This window comes from Sinohyriopsis cumingii, chromosome 10 (assembly GCF_028554795.1).
Source record: "Sinohyriopsis cumingii isolate HCF-2022 chromosome 10, ASM2855479v2, whole genome shotgun sequence".
Lineage (NCBI taxonomy): Eukaryota > Metazoa > Mollusca > Bivalvia > Unionida > Unionidae > Sinohyriopsis > Sinohyriopsis cumingii.
The window spans coordinates 41,280,358-41,302,994 of NC_142970.1; the positions used below are offsets into that span (position 1 = coordinate 41,280,358).

Below are 22,637 nucleotides of genomic sequence, written 5' to 3' on the forward strand. Positions count from 1 at the left end.
GCAGTTGCAGTTTTTTGTTACATTTTTTTTTAAAACTGCTGTCCTTTGGTTGAATGTAGGCATTTCCTGTTCTCGCGGTCAGAGGTGGTTGATTGTAGCTAGTCAGCTGCATGGCTATTTTGGTTATATTACAGCACACAGTACCAATGCCAGACACCAGCATAAGAAGATTATGATATAACAAGGCACTGTTGGGGTGGTTTGTCAAAACGAAACAAGATCTGTTCATGTAACAATAGATTCCAGTGCATTTTTATATCCAAGTTTGCGGGGATCTGTCATGGTGCCTTTGAATTTCTTAACTCCAAAGCCAAGACTGTATAAAGTTTTTATCAGCCAAAAATACTGCCACCAAAAATATCTCCAGATGGTATATTCAAATGCATAAAGTCACCAAATACTATATCAATGTATGTAAACAATAAATACAGCATCAATGCCTAACTAACCGAATATAAGCCAATTCCTGAACTAACCTAATATAGAATTAATCCCTGTAAATCACCAAGTATCAATGCCAGTCATCAATAAATACAGCAATCAATACCAAAAATTAAGGTGCATAATTTCATCACTGAAAATAATATACACAGTACAGTACCCATCTTCGTTAGTTTAAATTTTACTCTTCCTATTGATATTAAATATACACCAAGAATTTTTCAAGTAATCATTAAATATTTTCAAGAATAAATTCTGTACCACCATGCTTATTGTAAACAAACTGAAAGAATTTACATTTCAGGATGTCAATAGTGGTAGAAATAATAACATTTCTCCTAGTACTCTTAATGGTTCAAGTCCTCTGAGCAAAACCAGATGCAAGCGACACAATACCATTTTCCCTGTCAGTCAATATCTTCTTCACGAAACGACACCGTCTATGCTCTATTGTGATCAATTTCATATTCAAGATGGTACAACTTTATGACAAGCTTAATGATCATACTTTCATTGCCAGTTAATCTGTACTCTCATAGTCTGCCATATCTTGGTCATCATTTTAACTCAGACCACTACTTTATTTCATCTAATCATCAAATACAGAGAAGGAAGAATGCAGGATGAATCATGTTACTTCAATACAATAAAATTTTCTAAGAAACAAACATAAATGTGATATATAAAAACTGATTTGATTTAGCACAAATCCTATGAATGCAAACAAGAAAGTGGAAGCAATTGTTGCATTTATAACTCAAAAGTGCCAATTCTGATTTTCAGGATTTTGCCGTCTGAGCCAATGTCATGAGAGTACATAGTTAGGATGCAATACATAAACCCCACTTCTAATGCTGTTAGGACCAATACATAAACCCAACTGCTAATGCTCTTAGTACCAATGCAAAAACCCAACTTCTAATTCCATTATGATCAAGTTTCCTATAGCACAATGAAGAACTTCAAACGTCATTTGAATTATTTATTTTTTGTCTCTTGGAAGCGATTTGGTTAAGCATATGCTAACAAAAAAATGCAGCTTGTATTTAAGTTAACATTTTCAATGAAATGAAATTTAAACCCTGGATATTTTGTGCATTTCAAGTTTGAATGGATATGATGGTATATGCATATTAAATCTGTACTCTCATAGTCTGCCATATCTTTGTCATCAGTTAACTCAGACCACTACTTTATTTTAGCTAATCATTGAATACAGAGTAGGAAGAATGCAGGATGAATCATATTACTTCAATAAAATTTTCTAAGAAACTAACACAAATGTGATATATATAAACTGATTTGATTTAGCACAAATCCTATGACTGCAAACAAGAAAGTGGAAGCAATTGTTGCATTTATAACTCAAAGTGCCATTTCTGATTTTCTGAATTTTGCCATTTGAGCCAATGTCTTGAGAGTACATAGTTAGGATGCAATACATAAACCCCATTTCTAATGGTGTTAGAACCAATACATAAACTCCACTTCTAATGGTGTTAGGACCAATACATAAACTCCACTTCTAATGGTGTTAGGACCAACACATAAACCCTACTTCTAATGTTGCTAGGACCAACACATAAACACCAATACATAAACCCCACTTTTAATGCTGTTAGGACCAATACATAAACACCACTTCTAATGCTGTTATGAACAATATATAAACACCAATTCGTAAACCCAACTTCTAATGCTGTTAGGACCAATACATAAACCATTTTAAACTGAATGACAGCAAACACATGAAGACAAGGTCAACTGTGTTCTTGTGGATGAATCAGATCTTGGAAACCTTTAATTACGCGTATTTTTGTTCTGGGACGCAGAAAATCACCCATGCAGGAGTCCTCTGTTCACACTTTTTTTTTAGCAAACAGGAAAGTTTCTTCGCACAATAAATATGTTCTAATAAAAAATGAAACAATAATTTAAGTTTCTTGCTGACTTTATTTGATCAAAGGTTGATAGCTTGCTTTCATGAAGGTGCATGCATTATTGAAGGTGCCGCTAAAGGTGCTCTTTATAGGACCAAACCAATATCCTTTTCATATTGTTGTGCCAACATCAAATAATTGTAGAACACTGAAACATATTTTTTTATTTGCTTGCTATATATCAGTGCTTCAAAGGTAATCAGTTTTCTTTGCAGTTGCAGTTTTTTGTTACATTTTTTTTTAAAACTGCTGTCCTTTGGTTGAATGTAGGCATTTCCTGTTCTCGCGGTCAGAGGTGGTTGATTGTAGCTAGTCAGCTGCATGGCTATTTTGGTTATATTACAGCACACAGTACCAATGCCAGACACCAGCATAAGAAGATTATGATATAACAAGGCACTGTTGGGGTGGTTTGTCAAAACGAAACAAGATCTGTTCATGTAACAATAGATTCCAGTGCATTTTTATATCCAAGTTTGCGGGGATCTGTCATGGTGCCTTTGAATTTCTTAACTCCAAAGCCAAGACTGTATAAAGTTTTTATCAGCCAAAAATACTGCCACCAAAAATATCTCCAGATGGTATATTCAAATGCATAAAGTCACCAAATACTATATCAATGTATGTAAACAATAAATACAGCATCAATGCCTAACTAACCGAATATAAGCCAATTCCTGAACTAACCTAATATAGAATTAATCCCTGTAAATCACCAAGTATCAATGCCAGTCATCAATAAATACAGCAATCAATACCAAAAATTAAGGTGCATAATTTCATCACTGAAAATAATATACACAGTACAGTACCCATCTTCGTTAGTTTAAATTTTACTCTTCCTATTGATATTAAATATACACCAAGAATTTTTCAAGTAATCATTAAATATTTTCAAGAATAAATTCTGTACCACCATGCTTATTGTAAACAAATTGAAAGAATTTACATTTCAGGATGTCAATAGTGGTAGAAATAATAACATTTCTCCTAGTACTCTTAATGGTTCAAGACCTCTGAGCAAATCCAGATGCGAGCGACACAATACCATTTTCCCTGTCAGTCAATTTCTTCTTCACGAAACGACACCGTCTATGCTCTATTGTGATCAATTTCATATTCAAGATGGTACAACTTTATGACAAGCTTAATGATCAATACTTTCATTGCCAGTTAATCTGACCTCTCATAGTCTGCCATATCTTGGTCATCATTTTAACTCAGACCACTACTTTATTTCATCTAATCATCGAATACAGTATAGGAAGAATGCAGGATGAATCATGTTACTTCAATACAATAAAATTTTCTATGAAACAAACATAAATGTGATATATAAAAACTGATTTGATTTAGCACAAATCCTATGAATGCAAACAAGAAAGTGGAAGCAATTGTTGCATTTAAAACGCAAAGTGCCATTTCTGATTTTCTGGATTTTGCCATCTGAGCCAATGTCTTGAGAGTACATAGTTTGCAATACATAAACCCCACTTCTAATGCTGTTATGACTAATTCATAAACACCAATACATAAACTACACTTCTACTGCTGTTAAGACCAATAAATAAACCCTACTTCTAATATTAGGACCAAAACAAACTCCACATCAAATGATATTATGACCAATACATAAACCCCACTTCTAATGCTGTTATGACCAATACACAAGCCCTGGATATTTTGTGCATTTCAAGTTTGAACGGACGTGATGGTATATGCATATTAAATCTGTACTCTCATAGTCTGCCATATCTTTGTCATCAGTTAACTCAGACCACTACTTTATTTTATCTAATCATCGAATACAGAGTAGGAAGACTGCAGGGTGAATCATGTTACTTCAATACAATAAAATTTTCTAAGAAACAAACATAAATGTGATATATAAAAACTGATTTGATTTAGCACAAATCCTATGAATGCAAACAAGAAAGTGGAAGCAATTGTTGCATTTATAACTCAAAAGTGCCATTTCTGATTTTCTGGATTCAGCCATCCGAGCCAATGTCTTGAGAGTACATTGTTAGATTGCAATACATAAACCCCACTTCTAATGTTGTTAGGACCAATACATAAACCCCACTTCTAAAGCTATTATGACCAATTTATAAACACCAATACATATACCCAACTTCTAATGCTGTTAGGACCAATACATAAGCCCAACTTCTAACGCTGTTAGGACCAATACATAAACCCCGCTTCTAATGCTGTAATGACCTAGCTTGACGGTACATTGTTAGGACACAATACAAAAAACCCAACTTCTATTTCCATTATGATCAAGCTTCCTGAAGTACAATGAAGAACTCACTCAAATTTTTTTTTTAAAAAGGGTCTCTTGGAAGTGATTTGGCTAAGCATATGCCAACAACAAAATGCATCTTGTACTGAAGTTAACATTTTCAACTAAATGAAATGAAATTTAAACCCTGGATATTATGTGCATTTCAAATTTGAATGGATATCATGGTATATGCATATTAAATTTTTCCCCACAAATACAATTATTGCAAAGGAATTTATCATGTCCGTCACAGAGTACATGGGTAGATTGGTATGTTCTTTTAAAACTATTTGCCCAAAAGGTTTCTTTCTCTGCCCCCTCCTTCCAGTTTTCACTATCATTCATTGCATCCTGAATACTTCTTTTATTTTCAATCAAAGCATTCAAAAATATGAAAGTAAGGTCATGGCAATAGAATTCTTGGACCGCTGTAGCCCAGACTGCTTCAGTTGTAATTGCATTTTGTTTTCAAAAACTCAGTGTCTAACAGACACAATAATTAAGCACTCTGCATGCATAATCCACATATATTTGTTACAACTTTGTTCCTAGGTATACCTTGTGTCCAACTGTGACCAGTGAAGACAAGAACAGTGACACAAAATGGACATGTAGTCAGAAAGATATGTTGTCATAAAGTGCAATAATCTATTTATAGTGTCAAACAAGCAATACAGGCCTTGATATACTGCCCTCAAAAGTGTTCACTATTTTCTATATCTTTGGCTGTTTTGGTCATTTGATATCAACATTACTACAACATAAATGGAAATAAAATACATTTCCCTATCAAGGTATGCAAAGTTATTCACTAGTAGTAACCAGGACCAAGTTTCAATATAAAGAATGCACACAAAACAATGACATTTCCCTCATCAACCACTTTCTTCACTGGGGCCACCTGCTTTATTCCATCTCCAGGAATTTCAGTTCAAGATTGCAGGTTATTAATGCCATCATGACTCAAGATTAATCTGTACTCTCATAGTCTGCCATATCTTGGTCATCATTTTAACTCAGACCACTACTTTATTTCATCTAATCATCGAGTACAGTATGATGTGGAACTTTGCAGATTTGAAGAACTATTGATCGCCATGGAGTTTAATTTCCACTTTCGTTACTCAACTGACATATTGCTCTTGTTCATCTGAATAAGACTGAATTTTGTCAATGCAAGGAGATGTCGTATTCCAAGCACTAATCCAGGCATAAATCACGTTCTAAGACTTGGCTATTGTCTGCCTTATCTTGTGTCATCATTTTAGCTTGGACCACTACTCTATTTCATCTAATCGAGTATAGAGCAGGAATGAATCAAACAAATTAAACTCATTTTTACAATAACCACCAAGTAGAACACCATAGCTCAAAATGAAAGCTATTTTATTTTGTTGTCCAGTAAAAGGTATTTATAATAATTCAGTTTTTCAATTTAGAACCAATGGTTCATTATTCTCATTTTCTTTATCAATCACCAAAATTTACATTTCTAGTTTTTACCTAATATTGCAACTGTTCATCCACAAGAACCCATGATGAGTTGCCTTAACACAGTATCAAGTTATAATTGCTTCATGATGCTATGATGCCATTTTTCTTAACAGTAAGCACATAGTCCATATTACCAAAGCTAAATAATCAGTTCATCATCTGTATCATTTATAAGGATAACAATCTGTGATAGAAATAATGGCAACTAAAATAAATCAGTCTCCAATGCAAGCCATGTACAAAGTTCAGACAAGGCATTTGGGTATAGAACTATATAGTTTTGTAAAAATCATTTATTTTTTTTACCGTTCCTATGACATCTTCCAAGTCTTAAATGCAAACCATTCAAAACAAACTGGTCAATATAGGTGTCTCTCAAGATATTGTTCTCTTCCTTTTGGAGTCACAGTGAAAAGGACTCCTGACTTTAAAATGAATAGGTCTCTTTGACATCTCAAATGAGACCATTTGCAAGGTCTGGTTAAGGTATCATACTGGTATACAAACCAAGATATAGTATGAAAAACGTTTTTCATTTTTTTCAGTCATTCACCTCTGAGCCCAAAATCAATTGGGTTTCTTCCTTGACCCATGTGCATCATACTTGCAAAGTCTAGCACATGGTAAGTCCTGAAAAAGTCTAGTTTCTGTGCAAAAATGAAACAGAATATGGATGGATGGCTGGACAGACAAATTGGACAGCTCAATATGATAATCTCTGCCTTATGTTATAATGATGGCATATGATAAATTGTGGTAAAGCTAAATGAATAAAAAGTTGTTAGCCTACATTCTGGTCTTCCAACATCTTAATTCTTGTGACAAGTTTGGCTCTGTTTTCCATTCCCATCATTGCATTTGTCTCCTCACCCAAGGCATCAACTCGAATTGCAAGCGCCGCCTTGGCTGCCAGCATTCTCGATGTCTGAAAAAATGTAAAATATCGTAAATATAAATCATCTTTCAAGTATTATGTAAAAGTCGGTAAACATGAACGAAAGTACTAAGGGATTTTTTTATTTAAACATACACAATACCCAGTGAAGGCAATATATGCCAGGGTATCCAGATTACATAAGAACAAAAGACATCTTTTGAAATAAATATAATTAAACATTTGTCCATTTTTAGTAACAAATGGGATAATTAACAGAACAAGCAACAAGTGGGATATTTAACAGAATATCAGCATCATTTATATAAATCTTAGAGGCTTTCAGGCTGTCATTTTCAGTCTAATTCAGCGAGCATCTTTTTTAAAAATGTTTTGTTTAAAATGTCAGGACTCCTAATTAAACTGAGATGTAGATCCCTACTGGCTGTTGTTGTTGTATGGTTTAACACCATTTTTCAGCACAAGATAGGCTATACAAGGCAGCCAGTATTAATGATGGAGGAAGAACCCGGGAAAACCCCAGAAAGAACCACCAACCCACGAGAAGCTACTGGCAAGCTTTCTCACATACCCACATTGGCCAAATCCGAGACTCGAACCCACACAGATAAGGGTGAGATGGCAGTGATCCATAACGGAAAGCGCTTTAGACCACTCGGCTCCACCCCATCTGGCTGTAGAGAATGTAATTTGTGTCTCCAATAAAGTTGTACATCTTTTCAAATAATGTTGCCACTAGAAAGCTCAAGATCCAACTGGATTTATATTATTTGACACTTAACACAATTTATGTCTCGTAAAACTCAAAATTTATTCAAGAGAGAATACATTTCAGTTTTTGTCCAGTTTGGTAGAGTTATTTTTGACAAGAATTTGAAGGTTCTATTTCTAGTAACAGGCATGGCAGATCAGTATCATTTCTACAAACTTTAACTTCATTTAGCTAAGTCTGGTCCTAACCAAATCTTATCAGACAACTGATAAATCTTCCAGATGAACAAAATGTGAGGCAGAGAAGCAGACAAAAAGTAAAATTCAGCTATGGTAGAGAACATTTTGAACAGAACAGTCTTAACAATTTCTTTATAAAAATATTCCTTAATCCCTGGTCTAAAAACTTTTATTTAATTACAAGTATTAGAAAGAGAGACCTAACAAAATGTTCTTGCAAAATTTGTTTTAACAGTTTATTTTACTAGACTGGAGTTTACCTTGCCCTTGTTCTTTGGTGTAGACTGTCCTACAAGTGACGCATGATATATCAGACCATATTTAGGAGTGTCATGTTTTGTCTTTAGTGCTCTAAACAAGGCTTTTTCTGCTCCCAAGATCTGTACAGTTGAGGCTGGATGCTTGGCAAGGTTTAACAAGGAACCTGAAAATATGTCAAGTTTTAAGAAACCATGTCAGATAAAAAACACTATATTAAAACCTAATGTCAATGATAGAAATGTCTTTAATGCAACAGCTGTAAAAGATAATGACTACCATTTCCCCATAAGCTGCCAATACATACAATTTATTACTAGCCCAGAATCAAAATCTGCAAGTCAATTACAAAAATAAATGGAAAAATGTTGCCCAATAATGCCATACCATTTCCAATGGCATTGTGCCACAATGAAATTACATCTGAAATACAACTCCTTCCAGTGTTTTATCAATGCAAAAGATCTTAAATTGAAGGACAAGGGCCAGATCTCTATTCAAATTCAAGGATATGAGCAAAACCTATAAATGACATCTAGATCTATGAAATGGAATGGTTCTTGAGCTATGATGATTACAACCTGCCTTGTGTAAACATATCTGAAAGACAAAATCTATAACCTGTTGCAAATTGGTGACAAAAATAAATTTGTTACGACTCTATGGTCTCAGCCTAAGTAAATAGAATCCTGCAAATCCTTCCAGGCAACATTTCCCTGTTCACAATAAACCCAAAGTAGTTGTTCTAATCCAAAATGTTGGTGAGCACTTTGCAATTCCAATGAATACTTTAAATAAGAGATTCCCCTCAAATTAAATCTGAACACAAGTAAAACTGGTCATAGATACCCATATATTGATATGAAAAAGAAATTAAAACTTAGTTTACAAAACCTATACAAATTTCACATGACCTAAGACAACAGAATGCCAAAGATATGGGTCATTTCAAATGGAAAATTCCAAATTCATAAACAAGTTTACAGCCTGATCTTCAATTCTAATAAACGTCTTGTTTACCATTTATCAGCAAGAAATGATGGATGCAAAATATGACAGTAGTCAGATTGGCCTTATTCACCGACAAAAGTCAAGCATGTAATATAAATCAGACATAACAATACCGACCAGATAATGCTCTAACTGAAATTGCTTTTCCTGAACAGCTGAACAAATGACTCAACCTTATTATTCCCACTGAGTTACAGAAGTAACAAAAACCAGTCAGGGATGGGGGGGGGACTAGGACGCACCAGCAGATGGGAGGGTTCACCTCCACATCCAAACTCTCATTATCTTCCCTAACTTTATATTCTATCAGAAGTGAAGGTGACCCTCTGCAGGAATCCAATCAAACAGAACCCAAAACCATTGAGAGCCCAATGAGTCTATTCAAGAGTACATACAGTTGTCAGTAGAAACGAGACTTCGAACAAAAAAAGAAATCTAGAAGAACCAGTTACAGAATGCCCAGAAGTGAAGCGCTTGCTACTACCTGCCAAATTAATTCTGCTTTTAACCCTTAAAGTGCTATATTGTTTTGCGTACAAGATCCCTCAGTGCTGAATTGTTTGAGAAAAAAGAAGAAAACTGCAAAGTTTTTAAATTGCACGAATTTCAATAAATATAAACAAACCCTATATGAAAAATGATCGTGAGGTCTAGACTTTAAGATTAGCATCAAGACACGTGTTAAGTTTAATATATTTGCATGTACAGGTGCAAATACAGATAAAATGACAAGTTACAATTTTATTTCATCCGTATTTTTGTTTGTTTTTTTTTATGTAAAAGTTCAAATATATCGAAGAAATATTATATTCTTTAGTAGTTCAACCACCATGTACAAGTACATGTTATGACTGTTGCAACGTTATATCTAAATTGTGAAAATCACAGGTAAAGAAAAGGCAAGTTTTGTAAACATAGATTTAGACCACCAGAGTCAGTAATAAAATGTTCATGAAAAAGCATGGGCAAAATTTCACTATCAAGCCAAGATAATGCAACAAATTATTTCAAAATAAAAATCTTTTGGGGGGTTTGGGTGGAGTTATTGTTATGATGATATACATGGAGGTATACAATAGGCAGGTGTCCCACTCCAATAATTAAGCATCCTCTATCCACTACTGTTTCTAAGAGGCAAATTTGGGAATCTAATAACAGTAGATTAAAACAACTTAGTTGTTTGGGGTTCCGTTTCCATAGAGGGCACAGAATTATGGAGCTAGTAAGAACTTTGTGATTCAGCAGAAGATATCTGAGGAGCCTCGAGTTAACTGAATACAGCATGAAAACTTTCCTAAATCAGAAGTTTAAAATTTAGTACCTCCCAGCAATATTTTTTACCTTCTCATTGCCTTCCAACCACATTAACCTTTATCCCGCGCCCCCCCCCAACAAAAATGGATTTGTACATCCTAAAGATAGAATTAATGAATCATCATAAGACAGAATTTTCATCCATGATAGTGCCTGAAAACTTCAGTATATACAAAGTTTAAACAGAAAGATGTACAGACAGATGGAAAAGGGTAACACTATATGCCTTGCCAACATCACCAAGGGGCATAAATATGACTTTGAAAGCTCAAATGTCTGCATCAACAAGCTCTCCTTTATCATCAAGCCGTGAATACTTGGTCCAAAACAAAACAACTTGAGAAATGTAACAAACCTGCATGGGCAATAAGTCTGGCTCCCACTAATTCCCCTACCAAGATTGTAAGATTAGGAGCTATGGCAGTCATTCGGTTCTTGATGTAATCATACAGCTGTGCTCGGTACTCCGTTATTTCAATGACCTGCCAACATAGAAAGATATAACATGAATCTCATGTACAGTTTTATATGTTAGGACATTTGAAATGTAGTGCATTCATCAAATAAAATGCACAGGCAAGAAATGCAAACACCACATACCCTGTTCAGTTTGAGAAAGATTGTGCAAATCAAGCTCTGCATGCTCTTAACGAGTAAATTTGTTATTTTTTAAAAATCCCTTTAACATTCTCAAATAAAGGTCAACTCGTGTGCAAAATATTCAATCCACCTTGTAGATGACAGATCAACTATTGTAGGCTTCAAGGATGATGTTGTATGACTATATTTGTAATGACCATCTCAGAATGGTGTTCCTCTTTCATATCCAATCAGCAATGGAATAGGATGTTATGCCATCACTGACAGTCATCACGATTTGCAAAAAAGAATAACATTTACAGAAACTCAACATGCAAGAACAATGTGGATGCAATAATAAAAGCATCTGAAAACAGATGTCTTAGATGATTGAAGTTATGAACAAAATCAGATATTTAAAAATACAACTCCATGAGACATTTCTAGTCTTGGTCATCTTTACTATTGTATAATGACAACTCTAAATAGTCTCTATTATTTTCAAACTTGTCTACAACCAATTCAAATTAACATTGGACAAGCATCCTAATTCTTAAATAACTCACTTGACATAAATTGGACCTAGCATGATAGTAGATCTGTTTTGTTATCAATTTAATCAAATATGTATTCATATATAGCATTAAAATACAGATAAATGTAATCCTGGCAATATTGTTCCTAAATAATTATAGACATCCCCCAAAAAGGCATACATTGGCAAGAAAAGGTAAAAACCTTAAAATACAAAGTCTAATATACAATATAAGCTTGGTAAAATATAAATATCTTCTCCACATGAACACAAGACAGGACTCCGGTAATAAAAATTCTATTCCTATTCTACAGCAGAGCCTGTGGGGAAAATGTCCTGATGCCAATAAAGTTTATTAGATATATGAACTAGATTCTTTTTTACAAATATTTTACATAAAGGATGTGATGTCATGGGCATGAAAAAGAATGAAATCATACCAAAAAGACAAAAAGGTACGCCATTTCTTTTCCTTAGCTTATATCACTTTCCATAACTGCATTGCAAATGCATAGTGGAGGAATTTGTATGGCTGGTGACAACCCTCGCATCAATGATGCAGGCATAAAGTCTTCAAGTTTTAAATAATTTTTTGTCATAAAAAAAAAAACATGTCACAATTTTCAGATTTTTAACCCCCCAAAATACACTGGGATAAGTGGCAGGTCTGTGGTTATAAAGACTGTTCAAATTTCCACAAATGGTGGGACGGGGATCACAAAGGCAGTTTCAACTTTTCAATCCACACATAGGTGATCAGGATTATTGCAAAATGAGATTTAACTTTTCTCAAATGCACTCAAAATAATGTTTACCCCCTGTACAAAACAAAATCATTCAATCTTGTAATGGTCTATTAGGCTTCCTGCTTTGTTATATGACTACATGTGAATGACTGTCTCAGAATGGTATTCCTCTGTCATATTCGAATCAGTAATGGAATAGGTTTCATTGCCATCACTGACAGTCATCATGATTTGTCAAGACAGATAAACTTTAGATTGAAGTTTTAGAAGAATACATGCCCAACACTCAAAGAGCAAATTTGCTATTTTTAAAAATAAATGTTAAATTTCACGTAAATAGAAAATATAAATTCCATTCTGTAGATGAGTAATATTCTATTGTCGACTTCATGTACAGTGTTGTAGGACCATCTCAGAATGGTGTTCCTCTTTCATATCCAATCAGTAACGGAATAGGATTCACTGATATCATAGGCAGTCATCATGATTTCTTTGTAAACAAGTCGAATAAAATTTACAGCATGCATGATGCGAGTACAATAGTCAAAGGATTGGAGACAGGTTGGAGCATTAAAGTAACACACAAAATCAGATGTGTATGAAAACAGTTTCAGGTACCTTCACAGTCATGGTCATCAAAACTACTGTAAAATGACTACAATAAATGATTTACATTATATTCAAAACTGTCAGTTCTTTCAACATCACTAGATAATTTAGACTGAAGTTGTATCATTATTTTAGTAATTAATTTGGTTATTTCCTTTTAAGTGACTTTTCTCCTACCATTTCAAGTATTTCTATCAGAGGACCAACAGAGCCAAGAAGTATGCCACTGCTTCTTTTTCTAAGCTTACACCACTTTCCAGAATTGCAGTATATATGCAAGCTGGAGATGTATGGCAATTACTGTCCTTACATGGGATGTACGGCCATTACTGTCCTTACATGGGATGTACGGCAATTACTGTCCTTACATGGGATGTATGGCCATTACTGTCCTTACATGGGATGTACGTCAATTACTGTCCTTACATGGGATGTATGGCCATTACTGTCCTTACATGGGATGTACATCAATTACTGTCCTTACATGGGATGTATGGCAATTACTGTCCTTACATGGGATGTATGGCAATTACTGTCCTTACATGGGATGTATGGCCATTACTGTCCTTACATGGCCGAATGGGGTCATGAATACTTTTAAGTTTTCAATCCTCACATGTGATACGGGTCCTAAAGATAAGTTTCATGTTTTCCAGCCCATTTAAAAATTAGAAGAATCTTTGAAGTTCCATCAACTGTGCATAGTCAACATTTAGTATAAAGCAAATCTGTTGTTTTTCTACAAATTGCCTTATTCTGAAATGAAGGTTAACCCCTGTACAAAACAAACCAAAATCATTCAATCCTGTAATGGTCTATTAGACTTCCTGCTTTGTTATACGACTACATGTGAATGACTGTCTCAGAATGGTATTCCTCTGTCATATTCGAATCAGTAATGGAATAGGTTTCATTGCCATCACTGACAGTCATCATGATTTGTTTGTCAAGACAGATAAACTTAATATTTAAGTTTTAGATGAATACATCAACAACATTTGATTTTCACAAACTTGATCCAAAACTTTGATATTATTCACAAGATTACTCTAAAATCGACAGCATCATATTTTTCCTGAAAATGGAGAAAGAAAATATGTTTCATTTGGTAACTTCTGACTGCATGCCTTGTTTCCAAGAGACTTTCATTTTACCAAATAGTGTACAAATGACAGTTTACATTGCCTTTTTCACCCATGGATGTGCAGAAGGGTGAAAACTTTGAATAATTCAGATTTTGCTTAATGAACCGACCATATACTTCATGAAACTATCTACATGTGATCCACACCAATCTGCTTTAGATTTAATGGAAATAAATCTAAAATATCAATCATAAACTCTGGTTTGGAATCAAGTGATTTTTGGGGCTACAATAAACATTGTCTCTCAAATTATGTTTTGTTTTAGTTCTGCTGTATATTTCAACTCATGGTATCCATGTAGAACTTGCCCACTTACTGCAATACCATCATTTTGGTGCATCATGAAATCATGAATGATATTGTCTTCACAAAGCTCATAACTAGGGTAGTACCTCACGACATGTAAACATGCAGTGACAATGGGCTAAGCAGGCCAAATAAGCAACACAGGGACATGGCGTATAAACATTTCATTTATATTAAAGAGAGATGCAGGAGATATGTGTCATCACAAAGTTCATAACTTAAGACAAGATGTTAATCAAGCCAGACAAACAAGATAGGAACTTGGCATATAAACGTAATATTTAAATCCAAGGTTTAGTTTGATCCAGGATATACTGAAAATACTGCAACAAAAATTCCAATACTTTTCAGCACGATAAAAAGAGAAATCTACTCAAGCAAGCAAGACATGCAAAACAAAAGTGACTACTGCATAGCTGCCAACCTTCCAGACTCACAATTCGTGAAAATAGGGATAAAAAGTAGTGAATCTGGACATGAATCAGTGAAAAATACCATGACAATAACTCCATCCACTCTGACCGTCAATACTACACTATATCAAGATCACAATATAAAACACTACATATATTGCAAAAATATATCTGCATTTCTATTTATTACAGTATTCATAAACTTCACTTGTTCTTGTGGTTATTTTATCAAGACATGATACAGCAGCAGACTTGAACTTCCTCAACTACTTGATCGTAAATTTGTTTTCTAAACAGTCCAGACTTCTTGCCTGCTGGTTGATCTTGGGGAATAAAATTGCTGACAAATTTTCTGCAGCTAAGGAGGCCCTAAAGTCTATATTACTTTTCCTCACTAGAGAAAATACTCTTTGGCTGTCACTTGCTGTGAGGAATGCACAGGAGCTGCAGCAGTTTTGGTTCCTCCACAGGAAAATATGGAAGCGATTTTCGAGTCCGGGAACATTTGTCGGAACAAATGTTTAGCATGATCTCCAGCTGATAAAGTTAGATTGTGTTCAACAAGAAAACTCACAAATAATGCTTCAGTGTTGGTAGCTTGCAGTTCTTCCACCGATGGCTTAAAATAAAATAGTCCAGAGCTGAAATATGCGAATTCTTAATTTTCCCAACTTCTACGTGTTTTTTGCAACCGATTAGCTTCCTCACATTGTCTCTGCGACCATGCGCAATACTGCAATTTGTGACACACTGAGTGCAAAAAGCATGATGTATATCAATGTTTCAGGGCAGAATGCACGGAAAATTTTGGATATATTCCAAATTAAACTTCACTTTTTGAGCAATACATTTCGTTCTCCTTGGTGGTGAAGACATTTTCAAGATCTTACATGCGATGCTGAACGGTAACTAAAATCAGTGTTGGTGATGCATGTGCGGAGCAAAATTCCGGTTAGGCCCCAGTTTCTCTCAAAAGCATTTGTAAAACTACTCTTATACATATAGATCAAAATAGGCTAAAATACTTGCTACCGGGCCAACTGTACTAATCGGCTGTAGTTCTACTAATATCGCGACCAGCAGTACCGGACCATTTCGGCAACTGAGAATATCACAACTAGTGCTTAACAGGAAATCAGTTATTTTTATTAAAGATTTAAAATAATTGAGAATTGGAGAATTTGTGAATTTTTGTCTTGTGTAATGAATCCATGAATCACTGAAAAAGTCCCAAAATTCACACCAAATTTGTGAGGGTTGGCAGCTACGCCACTGAATCTCAAAAGAAGTTTTAAAGCTAGTTTCTGAAAAACAAATTTCTTGAATAGAGCCGTCTCAGAGGTAGTGACGAAATTATCCCTGATACATCACTATCCATCAGCAGGACAAAATAATACATCACTGACAGCTACATAGCACTTGTTTTACTTAAATACATAAAAAGTATAATAAAGCATAATTAAATAATATTTTCTCCATACTGTACAGTAATTAAGGAGGACTATAGCATGTCAGAAAGATTTGTCTTGTCTTGCTCAGCTTACCTACATTTATCTCCATTGCTTTCCAAATAATAACAAGCAAATCTTTAGAAGCTCTAAGAACTTTAGTATATTACATGACATAAAAATTACAAGATTACAAAAACAAACACCATTACAAAATAAAAACATGCCAACAAAAATTAACAAAGCGTTATGTCATCAAGATTGTTCTTGTACTTCAATTGAGTGATTTTTAATAGCACTCCGTCCCTGTATCTAAGATAATTAGGCAATTCATTTCACGCAGCTGGAACCTGTACACAAAATAATGCACAAAAACCTCAGTTCCAAACCCTATCCACTTCATTGGCTTGTTGCTCCATTCAACTTAATGTAATTCTTGGATTTTTTTCTTCATGACACATTATGATGGCAATCGCATTTCCCGCCACATGACATACTCAAATTGACATGTGATGTCCAATAAAAATAACAGAGTCCCTTCCTCCATTTATTTAGAACAAGCTGAATATTCCCTTTTATTCTCATGTACTGATCATTAAAACTTTTTCAAGAGGCTTATTTTTCCTTTTGTCATTAACACATAGCGGTAGCAAAACACCACTTTAAAAAAAATTATATAATCAACCTTTTGATTGAAGATGCTTCACGTGGAAAAATATGTGCAGTTGAAATCCCACAAAAGACAAAATGGTATGTCATTCTTTTCCTTAGCTTATATCACTTTCCATAACTGCATTACAAACGCATACTGGAAGAATATGTATGGCTGGCGACAACAACCCTCACATCAATGATGCAGGCATAAAGTCATCAAGTTCATATCCATTTTTTGCCATTAAAAAAATACGTCAGAATTTTCAGATTTTTAAATAAAAAAAAAAAAAATCAGGATCGAGTACACTGGGATAAGTGGCAGGTATGTGGTTATAAAGACTGTTCAAATTTCCACAAATGGTGGGACAGGGATCATAAAGACAGTTTCAATCCACATATAGGTGATGAGGATCATTTCAAAATGAGATTGAAATTTTCTCAAATGCACTCAAACATACATGCCCAACACTTAAAGAGCAAATTTTATATTTTAAAAATAAATGTTAAATTTCATGTAAATAGAAAATATAAATTCTATTCTGTAGATGAGTAATATTCTATTGTCGACTTCATGTACAGTGTTATAGTACAGACTACATGTGTGTGACCATCTCAGAATAGTGTTCCTCTTTCATATTCAATCAGTAATGGAATAGGTTTCACCGACATCATAGACAGTCATCATGATTACTTTGTAAACAAGTCGAATACAATTTACAGCATGCATGATGTGAGTACAATACTCAAAGGATTGGAGACTGGTTGGAGGATTGAAGTAACACAGATCTGTATGAAAAAGCTCCAGATGCCTTTTTAGTCATGGTCATCTAAGCTACTGTAAAATGATTACAATAAATGATTTACATTATATTCAAAACTCTCAGTCCTTTCAACATCACTAGATAATTTAGATTGAAGTCATAATTATTATTTTAGTAATTAGTTTGGTTATTTCCTTTTAAATGACTATTCTCCTACCATTTCAAGCATTTCTATCAAAGGACCAACAGAGCCAAGTAGTATGCCACTGCTTCTTTTTCTAAGCTTACACCACTTTCCATAAGTGCAGTATATATGCAAGCTGGAAATGTATGGCAATTACTGTCCTTACATGGGATGTACGGCAATTACTGTCCTTACATGGGATGAATGGCCATTACTGTCCTTACATGGCCGAATGGGGTCATGAATACTTTTAAGTTTTCAATCCTCACATGTGATACGGGTCCTAAAGATAAGCTTTATGTTTCCAAGTCCATTTAAAAATTAGAAGAATCTTTGAAGTGCCATCAACTGTGCATAGTCAACATTTAGTATAAAGCAAATCTGTTGTTTTTCTACAAATTGCCTTATTCTGAAATGAAGGTTAACCCCTGTAGAAAACAAAATCATTCAATCTTGTAATGGTCTATTAGGCTTCCTGCTTTGTTATATGACTACATGTGAATGACTGTCTCAGAATGGTATTCCTCTGTCATATTCGAATCAGTAATGGAATAGGTTTCATTGCCATCACTGACAGTCATCATGATTTGTTTGTCAAGACAGATAAACTTTAGATTGAAGTTTTAGATGAATACATCAACATTTGATTTTGACAAACTTGCTTTAAAACTTTGATAGTATTCACAAGATTACTCTAAAATCGACAGCATCATATTTTTCCTGAAAATGGAGAAAGAAAATGTATTTGGTAACTTCTGACTGCAAGCCTTGTTTCCAAGAGACTTTCATTTTACAGAATAGTGTACAAATGACAGTTCAGCTTGCCTTTTTCACCCATGGATGTGCAGAAGGGTGAAAACTTTGAACAGTTTTTGCTTAATGAACCTACTGTATACTTCATGCAACTATCTACACATGATTCACACCAGTCTGCTTTAGATTTAATGGAAATAAAATCTAAAATATCAATTATAAACTCTGGTTTGGAATCAAGTGATTTTTGGGGCTACAATAAACATTGTCTCTCAAATTATGTTTTGTTTTAGTTCTGCTGTATATTTCAACTCATGGTATCCATGTAGAACTTGCCCACTTACTGCAATACCATCATTTTGGTGCATCATGAAATCATGAATGACGTTGTCTTCACAAAGCTCATAACTAGGGTAGTACCTCACGACATGTAAACGTGCAGTGACAATGGGCTAAGCAGGCCAAATAACACAGGGACTTGGCATATAAACATTTCATTGATATTAAAGAGAGCTGCAGGAGATATGTGCCATCACAAAGTTCATAACTTGGGACAAAATTGCTTGGCATATAAACGTAATATTTATATTCAAGGTTTAGTTTGATCCAGGATATACTCTGAATACTGCAACAAAAAATTCCAATACTTTTCAGCGCAATAAAAAAAGAAATCCACTCAAGCAGGCAAGACATGCAAAACAAAATTGACTACTGTATCTCAAATGAAGTTTTAAAGCTAGTTTCTGAAAAACAAATTTCTTGAATACAGCCGTCTCAGAGGTAGTGACGAAATTATCCCTGATACATCACTATCCATCAGCTGGACAAAATACATCACTGACAGCTACAAAGCACTTGTTTTAATTAAATACACAAAAAATAAAACAAAGCATAATTAAAAAATATTTTCTCCATACTGTACAGTAATTAAGGAGGACTATAGCATGTCAGAAAGACTAGTCTTGTCTTACTCAGCTGTCCTACATTTATCTCCATTGCTTTCCAAATAACAACAAGGTAGACTTCGACTAATCTTTAGAAGTTCTATGAGCTTTAGTACATTACATAACACATAAAAATAACAAGATCACAAAAATAAACACCATTACAAAATAAAAACAAACAAAAATTAACAAAGTAAACGTTACGTCATCAAGTTTGTTCTTGTACTTCTAACGAGTGATTCTAAATAGCACTCTGTCCTTGTACCTAAGATAAATAGGCAATTCATTTCATGCAGTTGGACCCTGGTATACAAAATAATGTCAGACTTTTTTAACAGTGGGAACAATGAGAATATGGGAGTTGCAAGATGGGCACAAGTTTCTACAGACGGTCTACACATGGGTCTGAATGAAATGAAACCAGTCAATGAAATGTAGCATTGTGAATAGATTTTGTGTTTGATTATGGATCCATTGGGTAGCCAGTGAAGGTTACAAAGCAGCGAGGTGGCGTGCTTAGTTTTTCATACTCCAAGGCTAATCTACACAGCTGAATTTTGAACTTTTTTTTTAAATTTCTGCAGCAGATACTGAGATGAACCAGATAGAAGTGAATTACAATAGTCCAGTCTGGAAAGTACCAAGGAAAAAAAGTGTTTCTGTAACATCAACCAAATGAAAATTGTGAATGGAGCTAATGTGTCTCAGCTCAAGATATGCAGCACTGCACATGTTCATATGGAATCAGAAATTCAAGAGATTGCAAATGTAATCCAATATTAAAGCAAGAATGACCTTAAAGTGAAGTTAATTACTGAGAAGTAGCTGTCTCAGACATTGCTTTCAGTCACAATACATCAGAACCTATGTCTAAACCCATCACTGACAGCATTTTTACGCAAATCCAAACCATGATGTGGACAGATGTACCAAAGTTGCCTGCACTTGATTAGGAAACTGCATTGTCAATTTGACAGCACAAAAAGACAAGAAACATGCAAATGCAAAAACTGGTTTCTAAATCCAATACAGGAGCAATGGTCACTAATGTATGTGTGAATGATTGGGAGTCAAAAAGCACTGGGGTCAATTTAAAAAAAAAAAAGGGAGTCTATGATGCACAAATGAGGGTAATGGGAAAAACCAACAACGATCACAATGAACCAAATGCAGCAACTGACTCTGAAACGGAGGAAAGTTAGACCATTTTTGGGCACGACAGTAGTAAAATTCTATAGAAAATAAAAGAACAAAAGCATATATTAATAAATTTCTTTTTTCAACACTTGCAAGATTCCCTTTTTTATTAAAGCAAACAGTTACCTTTTTACCATTTCTATTCTACAAACCAAAAATTCCAAGAACCCGGACAACATAAATACATATGCAGACCGGGTCTAGGTTATCATTTTTTAAATTGTTAATAAGATATACAATACAGACCCCTATCTGCAAGACCGTATTACACAAGTAAGAATGTGTCTATGCTGTATAGCGTGTACAGTAAAACACCAAATTTCTGGTTGTCCTGGTAATCAAGTTATACAAACTGAAGACTTTAAATTCTCATAGGACATGACTCAAGTCCACAGTTGAACAATTCAGTTAACTGACGTCAAGATAACCTGCACTCTACTGTACAGGGATAAATAGTACAACATGAAACATTTTACGAATAGCCCTACCTGTTCACACAAGTATTTTATGTTTAACATGTCTTCATCTGAAATTTCTGTTCCCATGGAGATCTCTGCTACTTCTTTCACTTCATGTTCCAATTCCTCAGGCAGAATTTCTGAGAAATCTGTAGTAGCTGCATTTGTTCTGAACCCTGGCAAGTAAAACAAAAGATGACCACCATAATAGCATTTGTGCACATTCCACCTACTGTGCAGAGTTTTAAAAAGTTTACAATAACTTGGTCTGATTATGGAGACCTTTACAAGGAAAGTCACCATGATTTATGATTCCATCTCATATGGCATTACAGTATACAGCACAGAAATGTTTTTTTTTAAATAAATGAAAATAACAGCAATGACCTTGACCATTATTTAACCTTGACAATGCTACATGAGATGTTATCCGTGTACCACTATTCATCTCTCAACCTTCAACAGCTTTAATAATATACAACAGTACAAACAATTGAAACCTTCAATTATATATTGGTAGCCTTGACCTGACAGGATATTGTGAGTGTGCATGTGATTTGGATTTTTAACATAGCTTTAACAATTTTTCTGTCATATAACTATGATGCCTGCACTGTGACAGTTTATAGTGATGTCTAGCACTGTGGCATCATGCCACAGACATGTAGCATGATGTCCCACCCAGTCCCATTACCAGTTTTCAGAAAGAAAAACAATCATGTGGCTGGCAATCAGGGACCAAAACAGATCAATGATATTATAGGGTGGCAGAAATCAAACTCACTCAAGATATCCTCAATCTGATGCCACATGCCAAATTTGGCTGAATTCTACAAGAGTTTGGTGTAACCATCTTGTGGAAAGTCTGGAAGACAATGAAGTGGGCTAACCACGTACAAGGCACAGGCAAGTGTATAAAATGACGTTCATAAAACAGCGTGTTGTACCTTGAGCATGGGATCACAATTTTATAGCCATATCAATCAAATCCTACAACTGCACATCTATGACACTACATACCAAACGGCATCAGAATATGGTGAATGGTTCCTCAGCTATGCATGTTGCAAGGATCTGTTGTTGTATACATGTATTGATAGAAAAATTAACAAATGCCAAAACTGGACCTGAAACAGTTCAACCTTTAAAATGTACATTTACAGGCAATAGGCAATTTACCTACCAAAACAGCATCCAATTATGTGTAAGGCTAAAATTTGTTAAAAGTGTGAATGGTCAGAAGGACAAGATTATTAAACGAGGATTCTTGTATACAATGTTTTCTTCCTTACCATCAAAAACATTTCTGAG

At 34.6% G+C, this 22,637-nt stretch overlaps 1 protein-coding gene and 1 long non-coding RNA gene across 3 annotated transcripts in view; one reads left to right on the plus strand and one right to left on the minus strand.

Moving 5' to 3' along the window:
• LOC149789907 (uncharacterized) overlaps positions 1-22,637 on the plus strand; it is a 2,017,354-nt gene that overhangs the window by 1,916,936 nt on the left and 77,781 nt on the right. The gene's annotated exons all lie outside the window — the stretch shown is intronic.
• LOC149789924 (nucleolar protein 58-like) overlaps positions 1-22,637 on the minus strand; it is a 53,407-nt gene that overhangs the window by 19,297 nt on the left and 11,473 nt on the right. Inside the window, exons 8-11 of the mRNA XM_089971989.1 lie at positions 21,357-21,502; positions 10,950-11,076; positions 8,272-8,435; positions 6,956-7,090 (exon numbers count right to left, since the gene is read on the minus strand). Of these exons, the coding sequence (XP_089828115.1) occupies positions 6,956-7,090; positions 8,272-8,435; positions 10,950-11,076; positions 21,357-21,502 (572 nt within the window). The remainder of the gene's footprint in view (positions 1-6,955; positions 7,091-8,271; positions 8,436-10,949; positions 11,077-21,356; positions 21,503-22,637) is intronic.